General features: G+C 39.7%; 1 protein-coding gene across 1 annotated transcript in view; it reads left to right on the forward strand.

Annotated features, from left to right (window-relative positions):
• The first annotated feature begins 2,292 nt into the window (after positions 1-2,292).
• XYLT1 (xylosyltransferase I) overlaps positions 2,293-13,050 on the forward strand; it is a 112,079-nt gene continuing 101,321 nt past the window's right edge. The window contains 2 exon segments of the mRNA XM_010003295.1: positions 2,293-2,321; positions 6,122-6,191. Coding sequence (XP_010001597.1) covers positions 2,293-2,321; positions 6,122-6,191 — 99 coding nt within the window.

Consider the following 13,050-nt stretch of genomic DNA (forward strand, 5'->3'; position numbering starts at 1 on the left):
CTGCAGTGGGCCCTGCCCTTTGCCAGCCGTGGCGGGTGTTGAAAGCAGCTCTGTGCTCCTGCACAGTCCCTTTTTGTCTAGAGACTGTCCCAAGACATTCAGAGCTTGCTCAGGGATTGCTTTGCAAGGCTACGTGGGGAGGATAACGATGCATCAGGCAGCTTACTCTGTGAGGCTGCAGCTGCACATAGGGCAGTCTTTCAGCAGCTGTGTGACAGTTGCGTTATTATTTCAGCAAATGCAGGACTCTGAAAAAAATCTCCAAGGTAGATCTGTGGAAGAATTTCTTTCCTGTACTCAAAACCAAAGAAAAATCAGCAGTGAACATAATTTTTAGTTCAGTTGAAAAGTACAGTGTAGCAAAGGAAATCTTTGTAGTCTTTGTGTTGCCACTAGTACTAGGAGTTGTTTCTTTTAGCTCTGAAAATATTTGCATTGATCTGTTCCATGTTTTTACGCCACATAATGACAATTGGTAGAGTGGCTAACTCAAGGATACAGCAACAAGTTCATATTTTATAGCGTGCATGGCCTCAGTGTAAAAGTTAAGATCTTTGAGGGTAGAAACCTGTCATTACTCAGCATATTGTAATTCAGATGTATCACTTCTAAATGTCTTTTCTGGCATTCTAGTAACGGTGAAAGGCAAATACTGAAAATCCGAGATCTTTGGGGAAAAACAAGTGATCGTTATTTTCCTGATCATCTCAATCTCATGTACGTTAAGGCTGGAAGAAAAGATTTTAATTTTTTTTTTTAATTAGAATTTTATTGATATGTTCCTGCTAATCATAGTAGATTTAAAAAAAATACTATACCTATTTCTAATTTATCTCATTGTTTGAAAAATCTATTAAAGATACTGAGAAATTATAAAAGAATTTAGTCTTTCTGGCTTGTTATAGATTTGCTCAGGAGGTAGAACGCGGGCAGAGCCCATGGAAACATCCTGGTGCTAAGTCACCAGTTCGTGTCCAGCTCCTGGGCTCCTCCTGACACTGCACAAGCATCTGGCTTGCTCTCTAGAGGTTGTTAAGAGTAAGAGAAGCACAAGAGTATACTGTTGGTTAGTCAAACATACTAACCAGAAGAAATAGCACATGAGCAATCCTTTCTCCTCCAGTTTTTCCCACATCCCTCCTACTTAAGAGATAATTTGTAGTGCTGTGATACATCTGTCTCCTGCCCAGTTTTGAAGGTAACTTCGTAGCCTTCCCCATCATTCTTTGTGTATATATTTATGTGACTAAATAAAGTAGAGAGGGTTTTAAGAGGCACATATCTTATAGACTATTTAAAACTTAAGTATGTGTTAGGACCTGCTTGCATCCCTGATTTGATTAATTCTCTTTTATGCTAGGAAATGTCTTCACATGGAAAACTTCTTCACTGTGTAGAGTTAAAAAGCATTCTTGTTATAGCTGACTTGTTAAAAACCCAGGACCTGCAAAACAAAAAAACTGTCATTCATTAGCTCTAAGTGAGCCCTTATGCTCCTTTGAATGGCAACAGGAATTCAGAGCCATCTGTACAGACCATTTTACAGCTTGTCTCAGTTATTTCTGAATTTGTGCTATTCTTCTTGCATAGCAGACTACTCATTTTAAATAATTCACATTCGTATCACTTCCAAAAGAAAGTATAAACAAAGAAGAATAATTTCATGAACTGCTCAATCTCACTGTGTTTGGCTGTGTAGTTAAGTTCTCCAGGATGGCAAACTGCTGCATTTTCCTTTGCTAGTCCATGCCAGGAGTTTCATACGCTTGTAAGGCCAACTCGTTCAGTATGAGGCTCTGAAAGTCTGTGGGAAAGAAAACCTCCGAAAGTTTCTGTGGGAATCTTAAAATCAACTACTGAGAGTTTTCTTCAAAAAAGAAACTTTCTGGAGTTGGTGTCCACTTCTCAGCAATTATCTGGCATGTCCTCAGAGGCCTATGCTCAGAGCTGTCCTGCATAGGAGAGGCATGCACTACATGGGAGATGGTTTCTGCCCCAAAATCTTGTAAGACAACTAAACAAGGGTTATGGCTGGAGGTAGGAATGGAGTTTGTGTTCCTGTTCATACAGTTGTAATACTGATGAGATGTGTAAATAAGTCCTGGAAAATACCTCATTTTGTTACTATTTTCTGTTTAACCCATCTTATCCATGTGGGAAAAGTAACTTGAGTTCCCTGTGCTTTACATTTGAGAAATACAGCATTGCATGTTTTCTGTTGTACTCCAGATAGGTGAAACTACTGAAATGGGCAGGCAGTTGTCCTGGAAGACATGTGGGTGGGCTCCTGCCATGGCCGAGGAGGTGGCCAGCAGGTTCAGGTAGGTGGCTGCTGTAGCTACCAGTGCTTGCTGGATAGATATATCACCAAAGACAGTCAGAAAACTTGGTGTGCAGTTTGCTTGAGCTAATGAAAGACCAACTGTGAAGGACACAGCAGTTGAGGATGATAGCAGCAGCAATTACCAGGTTTAGCTCAGGCATGCAGGGAGCATGCAGGCTCTGTCAGCAGCTGCACAGCACGGTTGCAGTTGTGCACACGTTCCATGATACTGAGACACTCTTGACAGTTGTTAGGCCGAGCAGGGAGTGTTTGTATCACATCTGCTGTCTGCATGACTTTTATGCATGTGCTGTGACAGTTGCAGCTTTGTGATCTCCAGTGCTCTTTGGGACCAAGCAGTATTGGCAGTTAGGTACTTAAGCAGTCTCCAATATAATGTGACAGTTATGATTTCATTTATTTGATGTTATTTAGCTATAATCACTTCAAACTGATCTCAGATTATGTTCTTGAGACGCTAACATACAGAATAACACCATCTCCCTTCTTTCCTTTTCTCTCCTCTTATGCTTCTACCTTCTGTCACTTTTTTATGTGCATACATGGTTTTCCATTGCTTCACATCACATTGAGCAACGGTACAGACCACAGTAATTCAGTGATGGCCATGAGCTATTGAAAAGCTGCTTGGTCCTGATGTCTGTGTCTTGGAGTAAACAGTGTGGTTCACCTGACACATCATTCTTTGCTGTAGATGAGCAATCACGATAGTGGCTTTGCTAGGTTCTCCTCAGTAGTTTCTAAATTAATGATGTCATCTGAGTACAGCAGTTGTGTGTCTTACTACAGCAACATAATTTTGCTTTACTGGTGGCTAAAATCAGCTGCTGACCATATGGGTAGCTTCTAAGCTCTTCTGGATTTGCTAAAGTATTGCTTAATGATTGTGTAGTCAAATGTCTGGCATCACAATGTCTATTATTTGACATATAAAATCAGTGAAACACAAACTGTCAGCTGCCCAGAACTCTGTCAGAAAGACTTCATGGCTTATCTAAATGTAATGTGCATGTTTTCATCTCTGTTTATATGGACTTTGTGAGTTGTTTGTGAAGCCTCCCTTATGTGAAACAAATAATAAGCCCGTATGAGATTGTGTTTGGATTTTTCGGAAGGGGAACATTGGTTATAGGAGTCCTGTTTTGATATTTATATAGGATGTGTTAACTGGGCAGTCTTTTGCCCACAGCTTTCCTAGCCAGTTCAGGAAAATATTTTGGGGTTTTTTTGTGGAAATTATTTATTGCTTGTGCTAGTATTGAAATGCCCAGTATTTCAGTGGAGATGCGTGTTGTGGAGTGTTTGGGATGAAAGATGCTGTATAAGCATTAGACACTTACTACATTTTAGTGAAAGCTGGCCACAGACCAGCAAGAATTCAGACATAAATTATCCTCGTTTTCTCCTTCTGAATTTGCTGAATCTGCAAACTGAATTTACTGCCCCCTATTTTGCTTTAGATGAGCTGTAGTTTTCTTGTGGAAAATTTCTTTTGTTTCCCTTACAGGTCTGGACAACTGTCTCACCTGTCTCTTATCATTGCGTATTGAATTCTCAGAATATACTGTAGGTCAGCCCTTTTTAGTTAGGTATGTACTACTTCATGATTGTTCTACTTACATAGTGCTGTGCTACAAAATTCATTTGCCTCAGGCCTCATCCTGGACTGACTTGTGTCTGTGTCCTGCACAGTTTGTTGCTGCCTGAAGGAAATGCCTTCTGGCTGGAAGTAGGCTGCTGGAAAACCAGTGTGAACTGGTAGCCTCGCAGAGCTGCAGCTGATCTGTGCAGGCTGCACTGAGCTGGTCCTGTAACCAGCTCTCATCTAGTTCTAGTGTGTGTTTTATTTGCTGTTTTATGCACATAATAGTTTTAGTGGGATGAGTATCAGCTACATGATAATTACATCTATCCTCGCTTCAAAATTAAAAAAAATGACACCCAAAAGCCTGAGGCTTCCTTGGGAGCCCAGGCTTTGTCAGCAGCTATGAGTCACCATGAATTGCATGAATGTATAAGATGAAGCAAACGTGATGACTTTTTCCTTTGTTTCCCTAACCTTTCCTGAATAAGCAGTAATTGCCTCTCTGCACCTTAGCACCTAAAATTTCACTGGGACGTGAAAACCTTCCAATCACAAACCTTGTAATTCTTGGACATCATATGCAGATACTGGGAAAGTGCCACATCAGCAGCTTTATCTGTTGCCACTGCAAAACAGAGAATAATGTTTTTTACATTTTAAGTATTTGTTTGAATATCCAGCTTCCTTTAAATGGATCAGCACAGAGGATGCCTGTCAAAAAGGCTTTTTCCTTCCACATGCTTTTTCTTCGTAAGTGAGGTTGCAAATTTATGAGGTTGCAGTGAAGACAAACGGGCTTTTCGCAAGCTTTATTTAAAAAGTTAGTTGTACTTAAGTCTGCTCACATTTGAAAAAAACAAACAAACCAGGAAATAGGTAATATGTAGATTATATGTAAAATGTAAATATATAGTTATGCATAATAATGGCATTGCCAGTTTTACTTTGGTCTTCAGCATACATAGTGTATTTCAGTTTAACAGTTTTATAAATATTTCCATTTTGTGTGCATCTTCTTAAGCACTGTAATGGGACTTGAAAAGTAGGAAGGATATCTCTGATAGGAGCCCATTAAGGGAGTGATAATGGAAGAGAGATTGGGACTGTGGTGTTGGAGATGGTGGATTAAAGGAAGGCAGAAAATTGTGAAAACATTGTGTACTCTTCCATGTACAGTCTCCTAGCCAAAGGTCATTACCAGCAGAACAGTCAGAGAGATGCAGGGAGTCAAAGTCTGGGAAAGGAACAAGGAATCCGTTTATTTTCTGTGATAACATAAACCAGGTTTTAGAGGAACACAAAGTTTTTGGATTGAAATAGGTTTATCCTGACTTTCAATTGCTTGGTTAACTCTTCATTTTACCCATATGAAAATATTTCTGTTAAATAATATATGCAATCTGCATGCATTTTTGAATACCTCTTTCTTGTCTTTCCAAGACCACCAGCATATATGTAGGAGGGAGATTGATTAATACAACTTTATTAAAGAGGATCTACATAAACATTGACATAGTAATGAGAGTAACCTCAAAACATTTTCCCTGTAATGGGAAAAAAATACATGTTTCTTTGAACATTGAAAGCTGCCATATCCTTCTGCTGTGGGATTAATATATGACTGCTAGATCTGGCAAAAACTTTGTTGCTGTGGTTAGCTGGCTTTGCAGCACCATGATGTATAAGACTTACTGATTAACTTTGGTGTAGGACACTGTTAGCCTTTCCAGTGACTTCCATTTGATTTAGCCCCCACTACCTTTACACCAATGTCACGGCCACGATGGTCATGATTGCAGTGCCACTTAAATCTGCTCTGAAACCCGAGTGGAGTCTGTTTCCTGTGGAGTGTGCAAATTCATTTCATGTGGCCCTTAGCCTAGTGGGTGGAGGCTGTACATTACCAGGGGGTGTCTCTGAAGTGCACTGCAGCATGTGGTCTGTGTATTTGGAAAACCCTAGGAGACCTCAGCGAAGCCAGGACTCTCATCCTCAGTTCAGCTTTGAATGGTGCCATTTTGATGCTTGCTCCAGCATTTTGACAGCAATGGAAATGCAGCAGTATCCTGGGAAGCTAAATACTAGATATGTAAAATCCATGTTTTCATTTATACTCAAATCACTTGTGGTTTGAGTAATAAGCTTTTAGATCTAAACTACTGAACTCATTGTGAAAATGTTCTTTTATCTAGAACTTTGGAAAGAATAGTAAGAAAAGAAAGTGTTGATGCCAATTTGTTGGGTCACTCAGAGAATGAAGAGGTAAGATTTTGAGCTCAAGGGCTATTACAGAGAAACCTAGAAGTTCTGTTTGACAACTCTCATTGCTGACAACTGGAAAATTCTAGTGGCTTTTTTGATCCCAGTATGCCTTCAGTCTTGTAGGGCAGGGATGTTAAGTCCTGATAAGTTTGAGCCATGCTGGCACCAAGGCTTTCATCTTGATGCAACTCTGCCAGTCCAGCAGTGTAAGAGGCAACTTCATGTAGGTGGATATAGTGTAAACATGGGTGGGTTGGGCAGTTGTACTTTGCTTTGGTCCCTGCTCCCAACCTGTTAAAGGTTTAAGTCTTAAAAGTTTTTGGCAATTTCATCTGCTTTCAGCAGTAAGCCAAGCAGATGAGGAAGCCTGACTCACCTTGACAACACTTCACAGAATCAGACCACTGTCTTATTAACTTAGAGTGAAACCTGACCCATGGCTATTTTTATGTTCCCTTATCTATTTAGAAAAGAGTATTTTGTTCCTTGTCTGGCAGGTCTGCAGATCTGCAAAGGTTGGAACCTGAGCAATCAGACAAAAGGTGAACTATTAAACACTAAAGCAGAAGCTGAGAGATGTGACAAGATTAAAAGACACACACAAAGGGCATTGTATCGGCTGTATATGGCATCTGACAGGAAGGCTGTCCAACAGCAGTGTTCAAGATTGGGTCAGATATTATGGTCTGAAGGAGATGGAGGGCTAAGTAAATGTTAAATAGACTTAATCCAGAGTTCATTTGTTTAAACTGTTCATGTTTTCCAGAGAATAATCTTAATATTTATGAAACTCCTCATTCCTATTGTATATACCGTGTATCTTCTGATAAATGTATTTAACTTTTGTTACATATACTTTTACACGTATTGTATTTTGGAAAGCTGCCTGCTTTGTATTTTCCTTCTTTCTTGCCTTATTTTGTAAAATGCTCAGGGTCTTGGAGGTCTCGGCTCTTTGTTTAATGTTTCTGAAAGCTTACGGGTCTATGTCACGTCTGTATGTGGTGGTGTCAGAGTCTGCACTTGCCTGAAATAAGTTATTATTGAAGATAATTTTTTTTCCCTGTAATTACTTTTTTCTAAGGCATGCATTACTCTTGCTTTTATACATTTTGCTATTAAATCTGCTTGACCTTTTTTTGTATTAAAAAAAAGAAGGAAATTCTTTAAACTTTGGAACTTACACTGATCTTCAGTCAGTTTTTCATAAAGTCTTCCAGGCAATTGAGATTGCACCATCATCTGCATGACAGGTAGGTTGAATAGTCTATTGTTGGTTTGCTTGCTGACCCAGAACTGAACTCTGAACAAAGGGACGTTACACCTTGTTTTAAGAATTCCTGGGAAAAATTAGCTCTTGAAAGAAAGTAGTGCTCCTAGATGAAGTGTGAGCAGATTTTCTAAGTGTGGAAAATTGTTGTTTCAGCCTTATTATTTCAGTGTTCCTTTTGCTTCATATTCTTTATAATGAAAAGAGACAGTTGTTTTACATACTGGAAAATCTTGCATGATTGGTCTCAGCTCAGTATCTGCAGGAGGAAATTAAGAGTATGCTACCCACACATTAGTGATGAAATTCCCGTGGCTTTTTAATGACATTTTATTTTAAATACAAAGGCACTGTGTGTGAGAATGAGATCACTACAGTAAATCCTAATGATCATGATCAGATCATATTTTTATTAATATGATCTGGAATTAAAAACTACTGCTTTGTAATAGCAATGAAAACGTTCCATGAGTAATTAAATGCTGCTTCTTAAAGCCTTTTTTAATTTATTTTTTTTTATTTATTTAATGAATATCAGACTGACAGTCAAGAGGACTGGTGTTAAAATACTTCCTGCCAATAGTTATCGGTTAGTTTTTTCACGTCAGATAGTTGCCTCACATTTGGGACACTTGATTCTGTCCTTTCCTGTCTAGTTGAGCTGTGTGCGTGTCTGCCTTTTCACTCCTACAGATGATGGGCATGCCTTTGCCTTGCTCAAAGTAATTTTTTTTATCAGACTTAATGCATGGTTTTTGTCTGGTGTTGGATGTTCTTCATTTCTCTTATTCTCACCTGCTCTGCCTCCCCAAATGCCCAGAAGAGCAGTGGAAGTAAATACACTTTTCTGTTCTCATTTCAACTTGTTTCTTGAAACTTGGAAGCAATATCCATTTAGAATATATGTTTAGAGCTTCAGAAATTTCTATGCCAGTCACTTCACCAAAAATACTTTAAAATATCTGGAGATATATTGTAAAAAAATATTGGTTCCTTCTAGGAGATTGCATTAAAATATGAGCATTGCAAAGAATAATTAGCATTGCAATTAATCCAATTTCTCAGTATAGTTAAACGTATGCACTTAATTAACTCCTTTGCTTTCTGCCTATGCAATTTTATTGATTATAGGAATATTCTAGCTTTAAATTAAAAATTAAAATCAACCCAATTTTACCACAGCAGTTGCTCTTTATTATTTAAAAAACAGTCCACAGTTGCCATCTTTAAAGGGACCAAGGACTGAATGATACTTCTGGATCACCCATAGAAGTGTGGTCTGTCCAGATGAGAGACAAGCAGCCGACGTTGTGCATTGGGTTGTATCCACTGTGCATGTACAGCCAGTCTTGATGCCGGCTGTTGGAGCTTTGATGGCTATAGATTGCAGCCCATGATCTAGATTTGCTCCGAGTGCAGGAAGACTATTACATACTTTCTGAGTAGGCCTGTGCTCTAACATGCTAGATCTGTGTGGGGACGATGTGGCTCGCCAGCAGTGAAAGGCTGATTTTCTCCTTTCTGTTGACTTCTGGGTAGGGATAATTGATGGCAGATAAGATGAATACGGGTTTTTTCAAGTACTCCTCCTGTCTTGCTGCAATATTCTGTGTCAATGGGGACTTTTGGCTAACTAGCACATGTTTTTTCACAAAAAAGGGAGGAAAAAATAATTCAAGGGATTCATTACCTATTTTAATCACTTGTATAAAATTATCACAAACTGCTATTTTACGGGAAGCAGCCCAGCTCCTATGTTGGGTCAGACAGTAAAGGAAGCTAATAATCTTACACCTTTTTCCAATTCACTCATTATCTTAGAGACTTCCATACAACGAGAAAGTGTTGCCTAATAGATTCCTATGTCTGCATGTCTGCTCTTTTTGAATTTCCTTGAGCAACTCTAGGAGCCAGCAACAGTCCATATAGGTTTTAATAATAATTCAAAGTCTTTACTTTCAGAGGAACATGAATTGAAAATAAACTGTCTGGGCCCTAGACAGAGCTTAACATTCTATCTTGATAAAGGCTTTTGCTATTACTAAGGACAACAATGAATTAAACTAAATAAAGACGACAGCTCATTCATTGCTTTCATCGCATACAAAATGCATCTTTTCACATCAGTATTTACAGCAGGCTTCTCCTTGCATCAGATTTCTTCAAATCTACTTGACTAACATAATTTGATGCTAATAAAGAATAATAAAGGGCAACAATTTCAGATCTACTGACAGTAATGCATAGTCCTGCCTTTATAAGCGTTAGGAACCTAGAGCTTGTTTTCCTAGAGAAGCCTCCTGTATCACAAGTGCTGATCTCTGATACTGCCATGCTCTGAATTATGATGTGGTACCTGCTGGGAAAGCTCATCTCCGGCTATTTGTTTCTTTCATGGCAGAGTTTTTTTTCCTCCTTCCTGTTTGCTGTTAAGCTCATTGCTAGGCTGCATTGATATTCCAGCCAGCACAGTCTTGAATAAACATTTCTGTGCCATCCTACTTGTGCAAAGAGGCTTGCCCAGCATGGGGGAGGTGGGGAAGGAAGAGTGGGGGAGCTGGTAAAACCCTGTGTTTCAGCATCTTTCCCATGCTTTTTCTCCTTAAACTTCCTGGAGTTGAAAAAGTGAATTATATGCAACCTGTCACCACAACAGGCTTTTCCAGAGAAGTGTTGTCTGTGGGTTTTATAGGTTGCTTCCATGGGGAGTGCTCTGCTGCTGGGCAGATACGCACAAGGACCTGAAATCGGGAAACTTGCTGAATTTGCTTCTTTCATAGCAACATTATGTCACTGACAGGCAGTAAGTAATCAGACAAAGTAGGAGATTAATAGTCTTTTTTCTTGCATACATGGAAAGGAAACAGCCAAAGCCTGCAAAATTACAGTCCTTTACCTGCATCCATCACAAAAAGTGTAAGTGTTGCTTTGCTGTTGCTTCATGTTGAGTTGTTGATGTATCTGTCCTTGCAAACAATGGATTAGAAACCGTTAGCTTCAAATCTGTCATAGCTCCCTTAGGGTGATTTCTGGCAGTGCTCTCATCTTTGCAGTTTATGCACCCTAGATAAGATTTCAGAGAGAGATTTTCTTCATGACTGAAAGATGTCTTTGCCTTTCACCACATCAGAGTGCTTGTTGGGAGTTGAGTGCTGTAAAATCAAGAAAAAAATCCAGATGACCAAAGAGCAACTGATTAGAAAGGAAAGGTAGTAACTTCATTCTATAAGTCCAGCTCCCCATTTTAATCCATTCAAGTGGAAATAATGCCACTGTTGTGTATTGGTAACATTATACTCCCACACAGCTTGTTTTGGACCAGTACTGATGCTGTAGAAGATGACTTAACAAAATCTCAGGTAAATTTGATAAAATTTGTATAATATCTATTTGTAGACCCAAATTTTAAGTTTTCAGTCTCAATTTACATTCTTTTGCTGCTTTAGAATAGGGAGATATGAGGAAGAAACAATCAATAATTTCTTGACAGACAAGACCTGTTTTTCATTACTTTTTTGTTTTGTTTTCCAAAGGAAAACTGACTACTGTAGAAGAGGCTGGTCTGTCAGACCTTCAGGTATGCACGCCTCTGCTGATGATTGAGTAAGCAAATGATTTTGTAATACAGCCCAAAGCTGCTATTTTGATTAAATATTTTATTAGTACTTATTTATGGTTTCCTCAGTGGCAAGTGGACCACTGGGAGAACAAGAGGAGTGTTCTGGGAAAAGTGCTGAGGGGTGCAAGTTGGTTACACCCGAAATGGGGCAGGGTTTCATGGTAGACATCCAAACCATACATTTAGTTCTTTGAATTTTTAGGAATGGTAAATGCCACAGGTGGGGAGTTAGAATGGCAGATGGATGTAAGTACATATGAATATGACTGTAAGCAAGCAGGTGCTCTGCTACTGCATCTTGACAGTAATGCCATGGACTCAGTTGGGCTTATGTGGAAGACAACTTTGATGCTTCAAAACAGACCAGGATCATAGGATGAAGGACTGAGTATAAACTCTCAAACTTGCCCAGGAGTTAGGGAAGGCTCTAGAAGAGGGTCTGGAGAGCATTGAGAACCAGGGCCTGAGGAGAGGGTATTGGTTATGCTGGTGTGTTCTGCTGCTGTGTGACATTGTGTACCAGAGCCTGTCCCTGCACAGACACTGGGCTGTCAGTAAAGTAGCCATAACCATGTTGCAAAGGAAGACTTTGCAGATTTTTTGCATGCAAGAAGTTACTGAATTATGTGTCCACCAAGAATATAAAATCATAACAGGACTTTCCCCATGCTTTCAGAAGAAGCTGGTATATTGTCTTAAGGTCCCTGGGGTAAAGTTTATTTTAGATCACATGAAAAACTGCTGATTGTAAAAAAATCTTTGGCATAGTTGCAAGGCAGGTGGTTGCCCTTCAGAGAGAAATATTTTTGTGATGCACCAACATGATTATGTTAGTTAAAACAATGGAGTATATTGTGATTTGAGTTTTCTGCATGGGATACTCTATGAATTGTGACTAGCTAAGTTAACATGCTGTGCTGTTGATCTAGTTCTGTCAGATGAGGATGTGTCTATGCTGGGATACAATCATTGACTGTGTGGAGCGATTCCTTGTTTCTGACATAATTGTAAGTGGGGAGTTAAGGAAATATGACTTGTTAAATGCAGTCTAATTACAAATTACTGATTTGACAGCACTGAGCTTACAGCATGAGTGAGAGGCAGTTATATATGGCTAAAGAAAGTAAGGCAATATGCAGTTGGGTGTCTGGCACAAATGTAGTTATCATGCTTCGTGCAGTAAAGGTTTTGATCTGAAAAATGGATATCCATTCAAGTTAAGGGTGGAGGCCAGTTGCCTGGAAAACATTTTGATGACTTCTAGTAATGCGTATATTATATACAATCTTTACTGGAGCCAATAAAATGACAAGTTTTTGAACTTAAGGTGCATTTTTTTGTGTGTGTCAGAAATCTGTATTCTGCTGCCTCTTTTAACTCCAAATTTCTGTTATGTTTCACTATGCTGTTAAAACTTCTGTCACGATCCGTGACCTATTATATCTCCTTATTGGAGTGTATTAACTTATCAGGATTTGCTGAGAGATCCACACGTGGGTATCGCCTCACACAGAGGATACAGGAACTTATGTCCCGACTTTTTTGAGTGAATAACTCGCTCAGTGCTTACTAAATTTCTAACAACAGCAAGGTTTATTGTGGGGAAAACGAAGCAATTTGGGGCAGGAGGTTCAAAAGGAGTGATTACAACACATTAAACATATATGGGTACACCTTAGTTACACATCTTATTCACGTGAGGGAAGCAGAGGGGAGGGATTTGCCCGAATGGCTGGATTATATTTTCCCCTATAAGCTGGGGTAGCCGGAATTGTCTCACCACGGCAGTGCAGGTAGGATGAGCTGGGTAGCAAAGAGGCTGCGGGCACTCCAAGCGCAGGTCGCCCCCCCCACCACAAAGCGGCGGCAGTCGGTGCGCGGCTCCGGGACCGTAGGTGTGCAGACGCTGGAAACGCGGCGGTTGCAGCGGCGCTGGGACTTTTGGCAGCAGCGGCGGCGGGCAGGCAAGC

Source organism: Chaetura pelagica, unplaced genomic scaffold (assembly GCF_000747805.2).
Source record: "Chaetura pelagica isolate M959 unplaced genomic scaffold, ChaPel_1.0 scaffold138, whole genome shotgun sequence".
Taxonomy (NCBI): domain Eukaryota; kingdom Metazoa; phylum Chordata; class Aves; order Apodiformes; family Apodidae; genus Chaetura; species Chaetura pelagica.